Genomic DNA, 13,973 nt, shown 5'->3' on the forward strand with positions numbered 1-13,973 from the left:
GCGATCAAGATCACCCTCGCTGCAGATCGTCTTGCTGGCAACTCTTTTCGACAGCTCTTCTAAATAGGTTATAGGGTGGAACAACCGAAGCGCCTCTCCATTTTCAAGACCTGAGAAAGTGGCATACCCTGTCGAATATGTCCTTTTGGTGTCCTGGGAATTCCGACCAATAACGTAGTTCATCAGGGCAGAACTTGTTGGTGGGTGCGGGAATCGTCCCCTGCGTGGATAGAGAAGGCGTGCCGGGCCGTAACTGTCGAGACAGCAGTTCATGCGCAAGTTGCAACAGCTCCTCCAACGTTGTAGGCCGGCTTCTTTCCTCCTCTCCTTTCAGCTGCTCGTCTTTAACGGCCAGCTGCTTGTCTTTATCCGCTAGCTGTTTTAGCAGATATTCAAGTTATCGCTGGTTTCCAATGGGCAAACGACGGTTTTCGGCCATAACTCAATGTTTCTCGGGGTTGCTGGGAGTGTCCTGCTTGTAGGGCTGGGTGCAAGGTCGGATGAGCGAACCAAGACTCAAGGGGCCAAGAGTGCTAAATCCGATGCTATCTTTTGGGACCGGGGCTTGATGAGAACCCCAACGCACCAAAATATCCAAATGAAATTCGCTTTTTTTTTTCTTTTTTTTTCAGCAGTCTTCGTCGCTGCCCAAAGTTGATCCCCCGCCGTTGGGCAGTCGTCGCGGGCGGCCAAGTTTGACGGAGCGCCTGCATACTCGGAGGTAGGCTTTGTATTGAACTGCGTACTTACTACGGAGCACTCCGTACTAGGGGTGTTAAATTTCCGGAAAGAAATCTTGTTGCGGAAATTCTGCAAGAAAATATTGCCAAGCCCATAGAAGCCTTCCAGATCAGGTATTGATGGATATACCTGTAACTATATTAGGAAAGATGCAACCACGTGATCAGGAAATTTCCTGCAAGAAAATCTTGTTGCACGGAAATTTCGGAAATTTCATGATAGTTATTTCAATTTGCGGAAATTTCAATTTAACACCCCTACCTAGACCACACACACTGTGAAAACGGGCGTTCCGGCCTAGAATGAACAAGGATTTGCGCAGGTACAAGAAAACCTGAAAAGGTGACAGCACGCGCACTCAGAGGACTCAACCCTTGTTCTATGTAGGAAGCTAGCTACGTAGTACAGGAAGAAAACTCAAGAGAAGACACAAAACTTGAATTAAACTGAAAATTTCTCACTCCTGGCATGTGTCTGATCCCAGATCATGAAGCTTGCAGTCCGACGTCGTTGTTATTGTCGTTGTTGAGATTTTTAACGCCCGGTCAGTCACGTGACCTTAGAACCAGAGGTGGCAATGGGGCGTGCCGAATGGGACGGCGCTTCTAACGTACTCTCTATGTACAATATGGTGCTACTTGGGATGTCGAGGGTGCGACAGAGTCCAACATGGATCTATGCGTTTGATTGCAGTCCAACGCATATCACGAAATTCCGTGATTGTGTTGAACGAATCACGTGATGTTGAAATTGTTGTAGATGAGTGTCAGGATTCACAACACCATTGTTTTCAGACATCGGAGAGAGAGTTGGATAGGTTATGTTTCAGTGTGCTCAATACGGAGTACAGAGTTCTTTATTCAGTGCACGTCTAGTGCGATAGTTATGAGCTCTTCTCCTTTCCTCTGAGGGCACCAATCTTTTTCTTGGGGATTTCGACACATTGACCTTGTGTTGCCGCTCCTGAAAAACCTGAACTTGCAGCGAAGTACTTACCTTGATTCGACCTTTGTGCTGTGGACCTGCGAGTTGCTTGACGACGCAACGAGGCACGTTGATTTCATTTTGGTGCTGTGGACCTGTCTCGGACTGATGGCAACACTGCAACCTGTTTTTCCCTCGATCATTCACGGAAACGCATTGATCAATCGCAATGGATGCCTCCAAGAAGATCATTATGTCTCACCGTCAATGGGACTCCTGGTTGGCAATGGTGAAACAGACTGCCAACATTCGTCAGCTATGGAAGTACATTGATCTCGATGTCGACGATCCTCTGCTGTTTGAACAACCTCCTGCCCCGAAACCACAAGATGTAAATCCCACTGCCAGTAGGGTGACAGATCTCAACGCGGATGACCGCGAGCTGTTCACATTGCTCGTCCAACAACATACTCTTGAAATCGATGCCTGGAGTGAAAAAAGACAGAGCAATGAAGTCACTGCACGAGTTCACCTCTTCAACCATTCCGATTGAGACTATATGACTCGGTTCCTGTCTCTCACCGATGACGACGGTTCGAGTAATGCCAGAATGATCCATACTCTCCTGCGGGCACTCAAGTCAGAGTTAGCCCCAACTTCATTGGATCACAAGCGTCAAGTCGCTACCGAATATGCTCGATTGCAGCACCCGCCTCAAGGCCGAAATCTGATTGCTTGGATTGATCGTTGGAGGCTCATCAAGCCTGAACTGGAGGCTGCAGGATTGAGCGAGGCACTCACCTTCGTTCCTGATTTTCTCAAGGCAAATATGCAAGTGGACCCGAACTTCACGTCCGCGAGGTCAACAGATGCTCTCCGTGGCAAGATCTCATGGAAGGAGTTGGTTGAAGACTTCCGCCTACATTATCGCTACCTCGGAACCATGGAATCCAACTCTGCCTTTAAGGCCACGCTTGGTGGTAAAGGGCCGACCACCGATCCACCCAAGAAAAGCAACGAAGGTCCTGCGAAAAAGTCCTCCAGACGTCCTGAAAAGAAACAGGAAAGACGCCAATCGAAGAGAAGAGTTTGCCTTTGTGGCGACTAACACCGCTTCGCTAAACGTCCGTACTTGGTTCCTGCCAATAGGGAACCTGGGTGGAAGGAAGACCCTGCGATCAGTCGCAAGGTCGATTACGCCATGAGCAATCCGGATACCAGGGCATTTGTCGAGAATGTTCTTGCAAAAGCACGGAGCCCAAGACAACATACGGAATTCTTCACAGTCTACCCGGTCAATGGATCCTCATTCTCAGCCCCTTCAGTCTCCGGAGGTTGGCTCTAGTCGGTTCGCGATGACTTCCACTGTTTCCTCCACGACAACCAAGGAAGCGGATCCTCTCTTCTGGTGTGTCATAGCCGACTCTGGTGCAAATGTGCACATATTCAACGAGACCCTCAAAGACTGACTCCGTAGCGTCTGCAAAGCTGCTCCTTGGGAACGTGTCTGTCATGGTGACACATGGACTCCCATTGAAGCATTTGGCGACGCCTATGTTCGGTGCGATAATGGCGACACCATTACTCTTCGGAATGTCGCCTATGTCCCCAACTTTCAGACCAGTCTGGTATCCCTACATCGAGCGGTCAATGCCGGGTTTTCCTTTCATGTTTCCGCTCAAGGACTGAAACTTTTTTACCCGGACGGTGTGAGGCTGCCACCGCGGCAGTTACGGATACGACCTTTGTCCTGGAGTACCATGGCAAGGATCGAACCGCATTTGCAGCAAGCAAATCCGCCTTGCCTCTTCATTCATCTGCATCCTTTGATCTCTGGAGGACTCGAATGGGTTTGCCAAGTGTGGAAGCCATTACCCACTTGCAGGAAGCCACCCAAGGAGTCACAATCTGATCTTGATGAGGCTTCAGCGAAGGCCGTGCCCTCTTAACTCAACGAAGCGTACGAACTTGCGAATCCGCTCCGAGAACCTAGCCGGAGACCTCCACGACGTCCTCCGTCCTACCCTTTCGAACATTTGCACTTTGATATCGTACATGAGTCGGGTCTAGAGTTTGATGGCACAACGGCTATTCTCCATTACTTTTGTCCCTATGCCAAATATTTCGGCTGTTCTGTCAAGGTTTGGGAGGGTTCTAGCGATGCCGCCTATGCTGATGATTTGGACACTCGTCGCAGTTTTGAGGGATACCTGTTCAAACTTTTTGGCGGACCAATTGACTGGAAGGCTACCTGCCAGTTCACGGTCACCACCTCCACTACAGAGGCCGAATTGCTTGCTGCCTGTCATGCCGGCAAAGAAATTTTCGCGTGGAGACGCATCTTTGCTCAATTTGGATTTGACTTTGGTGAAGACCTTGACCTGGTATGCGACAACAAAATGGTCACAAATTCGGTGGCCAACGAGGCACCTATGATCTTTACTCGTTTGCCCCATGTTGATATCCATCAGCTTTGGCTTCGTGAACGAGTTCAAGAAGGATCTCATACGTGTTCGTTGCCTTAGCTCGTGACACAGCAGCTGAGAAATGTGCCCTGAAAATCCGGACAAGGGAAGTCGCAGATGTCGCACTCTTACCACAGCTGGTGAAATTATCTTACCCAGCCCAGAATTTGATCGCTTTGTAGCTGGACCGAATAGATGATGACATCCAGCTGGACCTGGTATCGGTCGACGACGTCAGTCCTTGCAAGTGCATCTTTTGGCGTCGTTATATGCTCCCCTGTGCCCACATCTTGGCAGCCGACCATCTACGGGGCATGTTATGACCTCAATACTAGGCACAGCTACGAAAATCGGCCGTCAATCTAGCGCAGGTCTTATTCGGGACACTAAGGATGGAGAAGAGACAAGGGTCCTATGGAGGACGAAAACTATGTACACTGTGGGCGACGTGACCTCTGAACCCTAGCCCTGCTATGGTACGGTGGCCTGGGAGATGCTGGCTCTAACAGGGCATTGTCCCGGATCAGCAATGGGATAACTGGGCTCTGTTTGGGATAGCATCCTTGTACGGAGTTCATAGACAGTACCGCCTGTCCGTTGGAGAGCGTGCACAAGCCAAAGTGTGCAGGTGAGTGCCAATACTCTTGCAGTCTTGAGTACTGATCAGCATGTCTTAGATCTTCACCTTTGCGAAGCCGTAAAGACTACTAGGTAGGTACTGATACAACGAACTGCACTAGTTGCTTCGTAGTAGTAGGGAAATTTCAGGGCTGGATCTACGAGATGAAGACGCCTGGGAGATTGAAAGTTGACGGAGTAGGAATTTCTCAGAAAGCAGGATTGGAGTGAAGGTTGTGGGTCACATGATCCTCGGGCCATGAGTACTGAGTTGGCCTAGCCTAAAACAGTAGGTAAGGTGCCAAATTTCCTCTTGGCCCTCGTAAGTAACCAGCCATCGGTACTTACTACTAGTAGGTAGTACAGTCAACCCGTTAATTTTTCCCTCGCTATCGCGATATCCTCGTTTAGCCGATAGGAAGTGGCGGGATGACTTTTCGCCCATACAAATCCCTCGTTATCCCGATATTCCGTAAATCGATACCTAGCCGAAGCCCAGAATATCGATTACCGGGTTAGTTGGGGCCAAGCCCCCTATCACGCCTGGAAGCTTTGCCCTTGATTCCGACGATCTCACACGCTATTCAAGGCGTCAGACAGTTCTCGAGTGCGCTCAACATTTGGAAAAGGGTCTTTCAATGGACGAGGTGCGAGCCTTGAAAACGAGCAACGTCTCAAGAAGTTGCAAATTGACAGCCAGCGATAAACCACTTTGGATGATTTCTGGAAGAAGGAATGGCACAGGGATGGGGGTGTCTGCACCTGATATGCTGTTCCAATAGTTCTGTACTCATGTATCCAGCATCCGTTGTAACTGTTGACTAGAAATTGATAGTCAGATCATGGATAACTGCCTAGAATATTGTACATCATGGTGAGTACACCGTTTACAAGCGTGGTCCCCCAAACCCAGATGCAACTACATATGTACCTAGAGGTACCTAGGAGATAATATATACCTATCTGTCGGCGTCTGGCTCTGTGTATTCCCAACACCCACTCATAATTGATGGTTAACCCGGCATGATGTACATTAGGTGGTTAGGGGAGACTCAGTGTGTCACATGTCAACAAACAGCGCAATGGAATTCATAATGTAGTGATTCCTTTCTAATGATACCGACTGACAATCCATGACCAACACCCCTGGTCGGTTGGGAGCGAAGTACAGGACCACTGAGGTCCCAGTAACAGTACCTCCCAAACTAGGAAAGACACAATTACGTAAGACCCTCGCAAATCGATACCTCTCTTGCCTCAGTGCCTCAGGCCCTCCTGCGCTAGTCCCGTTACCCTCCTCATAGCGATAGGATCTTGAGGGAGGACTTTCATCGAGTTATCGGGGGTTGACTGTAGATGTAGCCATTATTGATAGGTATGCCCTAGGTAGAGTAGGTACAGTATGTGATGAAAAAAACTGCCAACCAATGCGAACAGGAGTAATCACATTAGTAGTCGAATGCTAACATCCCTTCTCTTGGCGCAAAAGCATTGACTCTTTCACCTGGATTGCCGGACGGTTTACTCGTACAAATCTGGTACACTGTCCTTGAACGAATTACGAACAACAGACTTTTGCCCGAAATAGTATTCTGTACATCGACACACCTGGAAAATAGTACCTAATGGATATATTATTACTCCGTACTATGTACTATGAGGCATTGATGTGCTGTCAAGCAAGGAACAGCAAAGATAACCCCTCAGTAATGTCTAGTCATGTAGCACTTTACGAAACTTTCAACCCTTGTCGTCTGAACAGTGAAGCGATGGCCGGACTGTATATGTCCAGCCTGAAGACAAACAAGTCGAAGTTCGAGAAGGGTTAAGGTTAGTGCAAGGGCCTCTGTGTCCGGTAGGATGCGACCACCCTGGCATACAATCAGCTCTGTTGATTCCTCGGATAAATGCGGGAGGTGTACTAGAATTGGACGTATGATGGATAACCTTTCCACTTTTTGTAACAGTGAAGTCGAACTTGTCCTGACCACATGGATGTAGTTCCAAGTTGCCCATATTCTTGATTGTGGTGAACATCAACAGCACTTCCTTAGTTATGTCGAAACCTTGATCAAGAAGATGGTCCGGGTCGATAGAATTCTCCACACAACGGCTCTTTTCGTCAGGGTCGAATGCCGCTACCAACCAATCTTGCGTGTGTGATGCGGACTCAGGACCAGAATCGTTCCGATATGGTATCACGAGAAGGAATGTCCGTCTCCCCACCCAGTATGATACTGTTTTTATATTGGAACTCGTCGACTGCGCCACAGACCGTGTTGTACTTATTATTGTTGTCGGATCTATCATCGACATGTGTGTTTCAGTTGTCAATATAGTTGGTGATTGTGTCTGCTGAGGCGGTCTAGTCGTTGCGGTTTTCGTAGGCGTGAACTTCACTGAACCCACTGAGAGCCATTGTGAAATTGCTGCGAAACTGGCCTGATCGGCGGCCGTCTCGTCGGAAAATGATTCTGATCCTGCCGGTTGCGGCAAGTATAATGGAATTGAATGAGCTAGCTTTGATGGACCATATGAGTGGCTGAGGCGGTTTGGATCGGGAAACACTGTCACTGGTGTCCAGCCAAAGAACGTATACTGTCCGATTGCCGTGTTGAACCCTGCTGTGTGTAATCACCGGTGTTCTATTTCCTGAGCCGGATACGAAGGGAGGTTGGGACGACACCACGCTGCTAGGAAGGGTTTCAGATTCACAGAGAGTTGACAGTTTACGAGTTGAGCACTTAGAGCAGCCAAAGGATTACCAAGATCGGTTTCCGGGAGATCAGAGCAGTGTTCTAGTAATCCTGACTGGAAATCCAAGGAGCATTTGAAGTCGATGCCTGCGCTGCGAACGACGTATTCGGTGCGCATGCTGATAACTCAAACCTTGAGATGGCACTGTCGCATTGGCCCAACAATGCCGGAGAAGCAACTGCTCGGCCTACAGAGAACGGCAAGGGCGCAATGGTATCATTCAGTAGTGCTGGCCCCGCCTCCAAGTTGCGCGAGAAGCACATTGCGGTGCCCCGTTGTGAGCTATTCCCGCTCGTTTCCACATTAACGTCCAGTTTGACAACAATTCCTTCAGGATATAAGTTTTGCATGGCTGACTTTGGTGGAAAGGTAAGACACAACGAAGAGATGACTGATCTTACTCGAGCTGCACCGCCCTCAAGTGCAACGGTGCCTGAGATATTTGTCGAGATGGGGCTCGACGAAGCCATCATGGAATCTGCTCAGGTCAGACTCAGTCTCAACCAAAACCCCAGAACCTGGCCCATACCGACCATTATGGTTGGCGCATTATGAAGAAGAGCGACCCGACCAATTCAGAATAGCATGATCATTGTGAACTTGACTGGTGACCATCCTTGACTTGCGACTAAGCCTCTCGGGTCACCCTGAAACTCATGAATTTTAGTGCATCAACAATGCTCCGAATGGCATGTCAATTTGTTAATCAGCTTGCCAAATTTCCCGACTAAAGGACGTGTATATATGACAGCCAATCTCCCACAGAGAAAGGACTGGGTCGGTTTACTTGAAGAATAGGAACTGATACCCTCTGTAGCCGATTTCCCTTGCAGAACCAAAACAAGCCCACTCAACAAAGATGAGAACTTTACTGATACATGTAACCAAATCAATAGAGGTTCTCTCAATAGACTCCTATCATGTGCGGAAGACCTAAGAACGAGAAACTTCTGATGATAGTGAGCCTACGTTTGCGAATCCAAAGCTTGATGATCGATACCCGAGACTTGAAGTTGGTCATGAACACTGATATTCCGTTACGAGCACAGCACAAATCTGCCTAATCCTCATCGTCGTTCAGCCCGCGCGGAAATTTCTTTTTGGCGATCTACATATGCCTGTAGAATCGATTGCAAACCTTCATTTCGGCGAGCAAGCAACATCACATCGGAAACATTGATCGTGGAGCGACCTGCATGTCTGTTTCCGTAAACCGCATTAGTGACTTCGTTCAAAGCATTGAGAATTAAACTGAAGCTCGCGAAATCGAGTAATCTATGCAAATCAAAGATCCATGGGCGAGAATGAATGATGGAGAGCAAGAACAAAAAAAAAAATTACGAACATACCTCGCAAATGATTCAAGGTCTTGACTGACAGTTTCTGCTCGCAGTTAGTCACAAAACTTCGGATTAGGATTGCTCATTCCTCATTCATAAACGTCACAACGGTCCATGTCAATGTACTTTACGTGCTATGCTCGACGTACCAATTTGTGCCCACACCATCTCTGTGAGGGCTCCAATAAACTGAGGTGTTGCGTTGACTCCGAGTTCTAGTGTTTCCTCGTCGACTATTTTGCCAATTGCCAGCCAAAGCGCGGATTTCAAGCGCTGGCGATCAGCTATCAGACGCGCTCAAACTCCTGCACTGACTGCAGTAGGCTAGGGAAAAGCGCCGTACCTCTTCCAGGGCCTGCGCCTCTTCTGTCGGATTATTGTTCGACATCTATAGGCAGATGAAACTATACAGGGTGAAAAAGCATTTCTGGATATGGAAGAATTCAGATAACAAAGTCTCAGGGAACTAATCGAGGCCTCTTCCAGCTTAACAAAGGAGAGATGCAGTTGACGGCGATGAAGGCAACTCGATGAGCTCAAGTGGGGCTTGGCCTTGGCTTAGCTTATTAAGTCACGTGATATGTTATGCCCTAGGATGGGAGGAGCATCAGTGCGAGTACATCCAACAGGAAAGGCAGTCCTGAAAACAAGGAATCGAGTTTAGTTACGTTGGATATAGTACATAAACATTATTGGACAGCTGCATGCAAAGCTGGCGCAACACGCTGAAAACAATGAGGGGTTTGAAACCTCAAGATACAAGGGTTCATATCTGAAACGAGGATAAAAGATTCGAAAGGGTAGAAAGGACGATAGTAGTACACTCAAAACTCACTAGACAAAATCATATCGGAAAGGTCAAGAATACTATCATTTCACTAAATGAATGGTAATAATAACAAATACTGTACAACCCCCCTCACCTGTAGGTATGCGATTCTGCACCTCTAGAAGCTACGATATTTACAGGGGAGAAAAGCTTGGGCAGCATGTCCTGAACCAGAGACCCTGTGGCTATTTTGTCCTTATTTACCTATTTATTTTGTAGTTTCAGGTTTTTCAAAGAGATCCCAAGATAATGAAGAAAACGAGAGAAGCTGGGGGCGAGACAACTGGCTTGAGGCGTCAGCAGTGGCAGAATTTTCTGAGGTTACCTACCTCCATAAAACCAACCACATCTGACTTTCGGCGTAATGAAGCTTCTGAGTCCATTGCTATGTTACCACTGCAGAGTCGAGCTGGAAAATCCAAGCGGTGTGACAACGTACCTGTCGCCAAGCGATTCACAAGATCCTGGACAAATGAAAGTCATGGAATGCAAGTAAACACCACTAATGAACAAGGTTGTCCTGCTATGGATTGTAAGCATATGCAGCTTTCGTTGATTAAGCATGATACTAACTATCTGTTACTAAATCAATTTGTCGGGGTCATACTGACCTTGATTTTCGAACTGTGGAGAGTTTAAAGCACGGCAATGTTCGAGCGTAACTATTCGTATACATAGCGTCTTGGAAAGGTGGGTAATTATACTAACTTCATCCAATACAATTGTAATGATAGGCGAGCAGAAACTAAGCTAGGTAAGTAGTTTCAATGTTGTCGTATCAGTTGTTGAGTTCTTAGAGGAGCTTGCTCAATTGTTGGGATTTTCATGGCAAGAAACAGTGGCTATAACTATCATCAAAAGTCCCAGGTTGATCAAAGTAGATACGGGAACTATTGATTCTGACCAGTTCCTCTGCTGTTAAAGGCCACAAGTTGCGTTACATAATAATACCTCTGGGTACTTAGAGATGGCGGAATGTTTCCACCAGTGACTAATTCTGTGGTTGATCATTATGATGGATACAGGATACGGGTAAAGTCCGGCTTGATAATAACGCATAATACCTCACAGGCCCACCAATTCAATGCTCCTTACTTCACACTCAAACAATATATAGTTACTGGTACATAGGTAGGTACTAGGTAGCGAGTACACCGTACAACAGATCTCGATGGATGGATACGACCCCCTGAGCCTCATTCCCCAACGTATCTTCTCCAGACCCTCACCCAATGCTGAAATAACCAGTAGAACCAAGCATTTCGAACAGAATATTGTTAGCCATCTCCACAACCGATATGCAGTTGTCGGTTTGTAGGAACACTTGCTGAATAGACTTCCTCCCATGCTTTTGGCACCCATCGAGGTGATTGGCGATGCCGCCTCACAGAGCGTGGTAACACATGCAGAACCTCTCCACTGACTCCAGCAGCAATGAATAGCAATGCACTGGACTGGCTGTCAAACAAGAAATGGAAAGGCAGAGGATCAAGGCACTGTCATCAATGGCAATGTAGGACGTCAGGTCACGGAACTGACCACCCAGATGCAACATGTAGAACTACAATGAAAATGGAAACATGCCAAAATTAACGTCTAAGAGCCCTCGCCAATGTACAAGGATGAAATCAAAACACAGATAGAAGTTTGGCGCAGCCAATAACAATGATAATGGCATATCCAATACTGCGCAAAAGGTCGCATTGAAGGATTTGATGCCGTGCGTTTAGTCACAGTAGGCATCATCAATGTTCCGGTATTCAGCATGATCTTCCTTGAGAGGTCGCGCCAGCATTTCGAGGATGCTGTCCAACTCAAACCAGTTGCTCGGGTTCTGAGCGAATCTGCGATGCTTTCGGGACATGATGTGCTACATGAAGGTGATCAGCATTGTTCGCCAGAAGAAAGAGAGGTCTCTCTTACCTCATCAAAGTCATCAAATTTGTCACGGCAGTTCTCACAGTATCCTGGCTTAGGGTCTCGTTTCTCCGGAACGACCTTTTGGGCACCATATTTGGTCTCCACCGTGTTCAGCTTGGGAGGGCCGTTGTCCTTTGACGGCTTGGCACTTTCTTTCTGCGTATGATCCCGCCCTTCCGCGAGCTGTCGCAGTTTCGTCGAACTTGGGACAGGCTTCTGGGAATCTCTAGCACGATAGGCCGGTCCAGGGTTGGTGGTGACAAGGTTTCCGGTGCTTTTCTCAAGCACCTTCCTTTTCAACTCATGCACTTCTTTACTGAGACCAGCTTTCGCTCCTGCAGCGGCCGCAGTTGAGGACACCATTTGCGAGCGGATCGCGGATGTAATGTTAGAAGGCTGAACTCCGGACGCTGCAGGCTCTTGCCCGGGACGGAATGGCCCCGTACGCTTTAAGGTGGGAGCAATGAAGCTCTCCGAGCTCTTGCGTGGCGAAATCGGCCGAGCGGAGGGCGCGTTTCTCGGCTCGGCATGAGTCATGAACGCAGTCACTCCGCCCTCGACCTTTGAAGCTGGAGCAGCTCCGTTCTCTGCTAACTCGACAGGTGATAGATCTCTGGTCTCATGACTCTTCTTCGTAGTTTGAACTGCCTTTTTCGCAGTGGCCTCTTTCTTCTCCTTCTTTGCAGCGAGCTCCTTTCTGGACGGGGGCTCGTCGATGAACGGGCATCTACCCAAAGGTGCACTCCTAAACTGAGGCCATGCCCCATCTTGTCTTTTGGCCACTTTGGGATACTCCCTGATCATGATGGGACGGGTCTTCTCCTCCATGTCATGCACGTAAATGTAGGGTCCCTTGAAAGGAATCATGTCCTTCATCACTGCGCTCATTTCCCGATCCGCATATCCATGAACGAGTTCATTTCGAAGTGCTTGCGACAGTGGCATGTCACCGCGACCCCTCGCAGACGTGTCATTTGCTTGTCCCGTAGGATAGGGTGCGTCATCGTCGTTCTGGATCACCCAGAGGACTCTCGTGAGCTTCTCGAGACTCCAAATTTTCATCCCCATTTGGCGCGCTCGGTACAGCACATCGGTACTGTTGGAGGCCTGATCACGACGAACATCCATCTTTTCCAACAATGACGGATTAACCGTTTGAACTGGACGGTCGACTGATTGCATTGTTTCATTGTTGCCAGGTACAACGGGAGCCGGTATGGGACGCGTAGTAACAACATGGGTTACTGTTCGAGAAAAGAACCGTTCCTCACGCTATACTCACACATTAGTCGCGGGCCACAAACTTGAGCCTCCGTGATGGCCATGACAGGATTGTCGTCTGACTTACCGCACCCAGTGCCAAAACGTCTCGAAGACACTTGCTGCGAACGTCTGCAGGGACACAATCAAAATAAAAAGTGAAGTCGGGAAATGCCTTTCGATAATGTCTGCGCCATTGTTGAAGTCTGTGATCTTGTTGGTCAGCAGGCAGTACGTCAGAGCTCGTTTGGTCAGAAACACTTGCTTTTCCTTCTCTCTGCTTGACTGCTGTTGTTCCTTGACTCGAGCCACATGCGATCTCCTGTCAACTAACACTTTCTGCGGGGAACCACCGCTCCGGTCAACAGTTTTTCCTTCGTTCGCATATGTATATCGGATTTTCGACGGCGAACGAGACTCGGGCCGCTCCGGTTCGACAAATTGCTTTCTCAACGATGACTGCCCATGCGCAGAATCATATTGCACTTCAGAGATCCGCTTATCTACAAACTGCTTTCTGGACGGCGGCGGGCCACACGCAGGGTCATACTGCAGCTCAACACTGGACCGTTCCTGTTCGAGCAATTGCTTTTTGGATGGCGGAGGTTCGCAAACAGGATCGTATTGAGGTCCAGCACGTGGTCGTTTGATAGCGGTAGAGCTGCTAACTCGGTGAGGCGAGTTGGTGCCGTTTGGGACTGTCGCGAGGGGGCGTCGGGTCGACATAGCGAGAGACGTTCGAGGCGAGGGAGGAACAGACACAGATGCCATAGGATAGCGATTACGGCGAATTGTGGACACGGGGATTCAGAAGGCTTAGCACAAGCCAGAAAGGGAGGAGGACACGCCGCAAAGGTCGAGCACGCGACGTGGCACGCCACGCGGAGAAGCTTATTGCAGAGCTTACAGACCCATGGAGGAAAACTCAAACGCGATGTCGAGGTATATGGAAGCTAACTGTAAACAAGGGAAAGAATTGACTGCAAGAGAAGAGAGAAACGAAGGCAGGAGCCCGAAGAACAATGCCTGTCCAAGAGCTGCGGGCGGGAGTGTTTACCTCACGGTGATTGTTTAGAGAGTGGATCCCAAATGCGCGCGGTTTTTCCAGCCAACGACAGC

At 48.5% G+C, this 13,973-nt stretch overlaps 4 protein-coding genes across 4 annotated transcripts; 2 read left to right on the forward strand and 2 right to left on the reverse strand.

Moving 5' to 3' along the window:
• Window positions 1–2,224: 2,224 nt before the first annotated feature.
• Window positions 2,225–2,773, forward strand: VTN31DRAFT_2389 (uncharacterized protein; the record flags this gene model as incomplete). Its single annotated transcript, XM_069402551.1, has 1 exon — window positions 2,225–2,773. One exon carries the CDS (start codon window positions 2,225–2,227, stop codon window positions 2,771–2,773), a length of 549 nt encoding a protein of 182 aa, XP_069261822.1.
• Window positions 2,774–2,963: 190 nt separating this feature from the next.
• On the forward strand, window positions 2,964–4,841 carry VTN31DRAFT_2390 (uncharacterized protein; the record flags this gene model as incomplete). Its single annotated transcript, XM_069402553.1, has 4 exons — window positions 2,964–3,073; window positions 3,659–4,049; window positions 4,640–4,758; window positions 4,808–4,841. The coding sequence occupies 4 exons, from the start codon at window positions 2,964–2,966 to the stop codon at window positions 4,839–4,841; spliced, it is 654 nt and encodes a 217-aa protein (XP_069261823.1).
• Window positions 4,842–8,572: 3,731 nt separating this feature from the next.
• On the reverse strand, window positions 8,573–9,233 carry VTN31DRAFT_2391 (uncharacterized protein; the record flags this gene model as incomplete). Its single annotated transcript, XM_069402554.1, has 4 exons — window positions 8,573–8,705; window positions 8,855–8,888; window positions 8,995–9,118; window positions 9,189–9,233. 4 exons carry the CDS (start codon window positions 9,231–9,233, stop codon window positions 8,573–8,575), a joined length of 336 nt encoding a protein of 111 aa, XP_069261824.1.
• A 2,167-nt stretch (window positions 9,234–11,400) lies between these two features.
• VTN31DRAFT_2392 (uncharacterized protein) lies at window positions 11,401–13,625 on the reverse strand (the record flags this gene model as incomplete). Its single annotated transcript, XM_069402555.1, has 4 exons — window positions 11,401–11,544; window positions 11,598–12,866; window positions 12,943–13,060; window positions 13,120–13,625. 4 exons carry the CDS (start codon window positions 13,623–13,625, stop codon window positions 11,401–11,403), a joined length of 2,037 nt encoding a protein of 678 aa, XP_069261825.1.
• Window positions 13,626–13,973: the final 348 nt, after the last annotated feature.

Source organism: Thermomyces dupontii, assembly GCF_041956625.1.
Source record: "Thermomyces dupontii strain NRRL 2155 unplaced genomic scaffold VTN31scaffold_2, whole genome shotgun sequence".
Lineage (NCBI taxonomy): Eukaryota > Fungi > Ascomycota > Eurotiomycetes > Eurotiales > Trichocomaceae > Thermomyces > Thermomyces dupontii.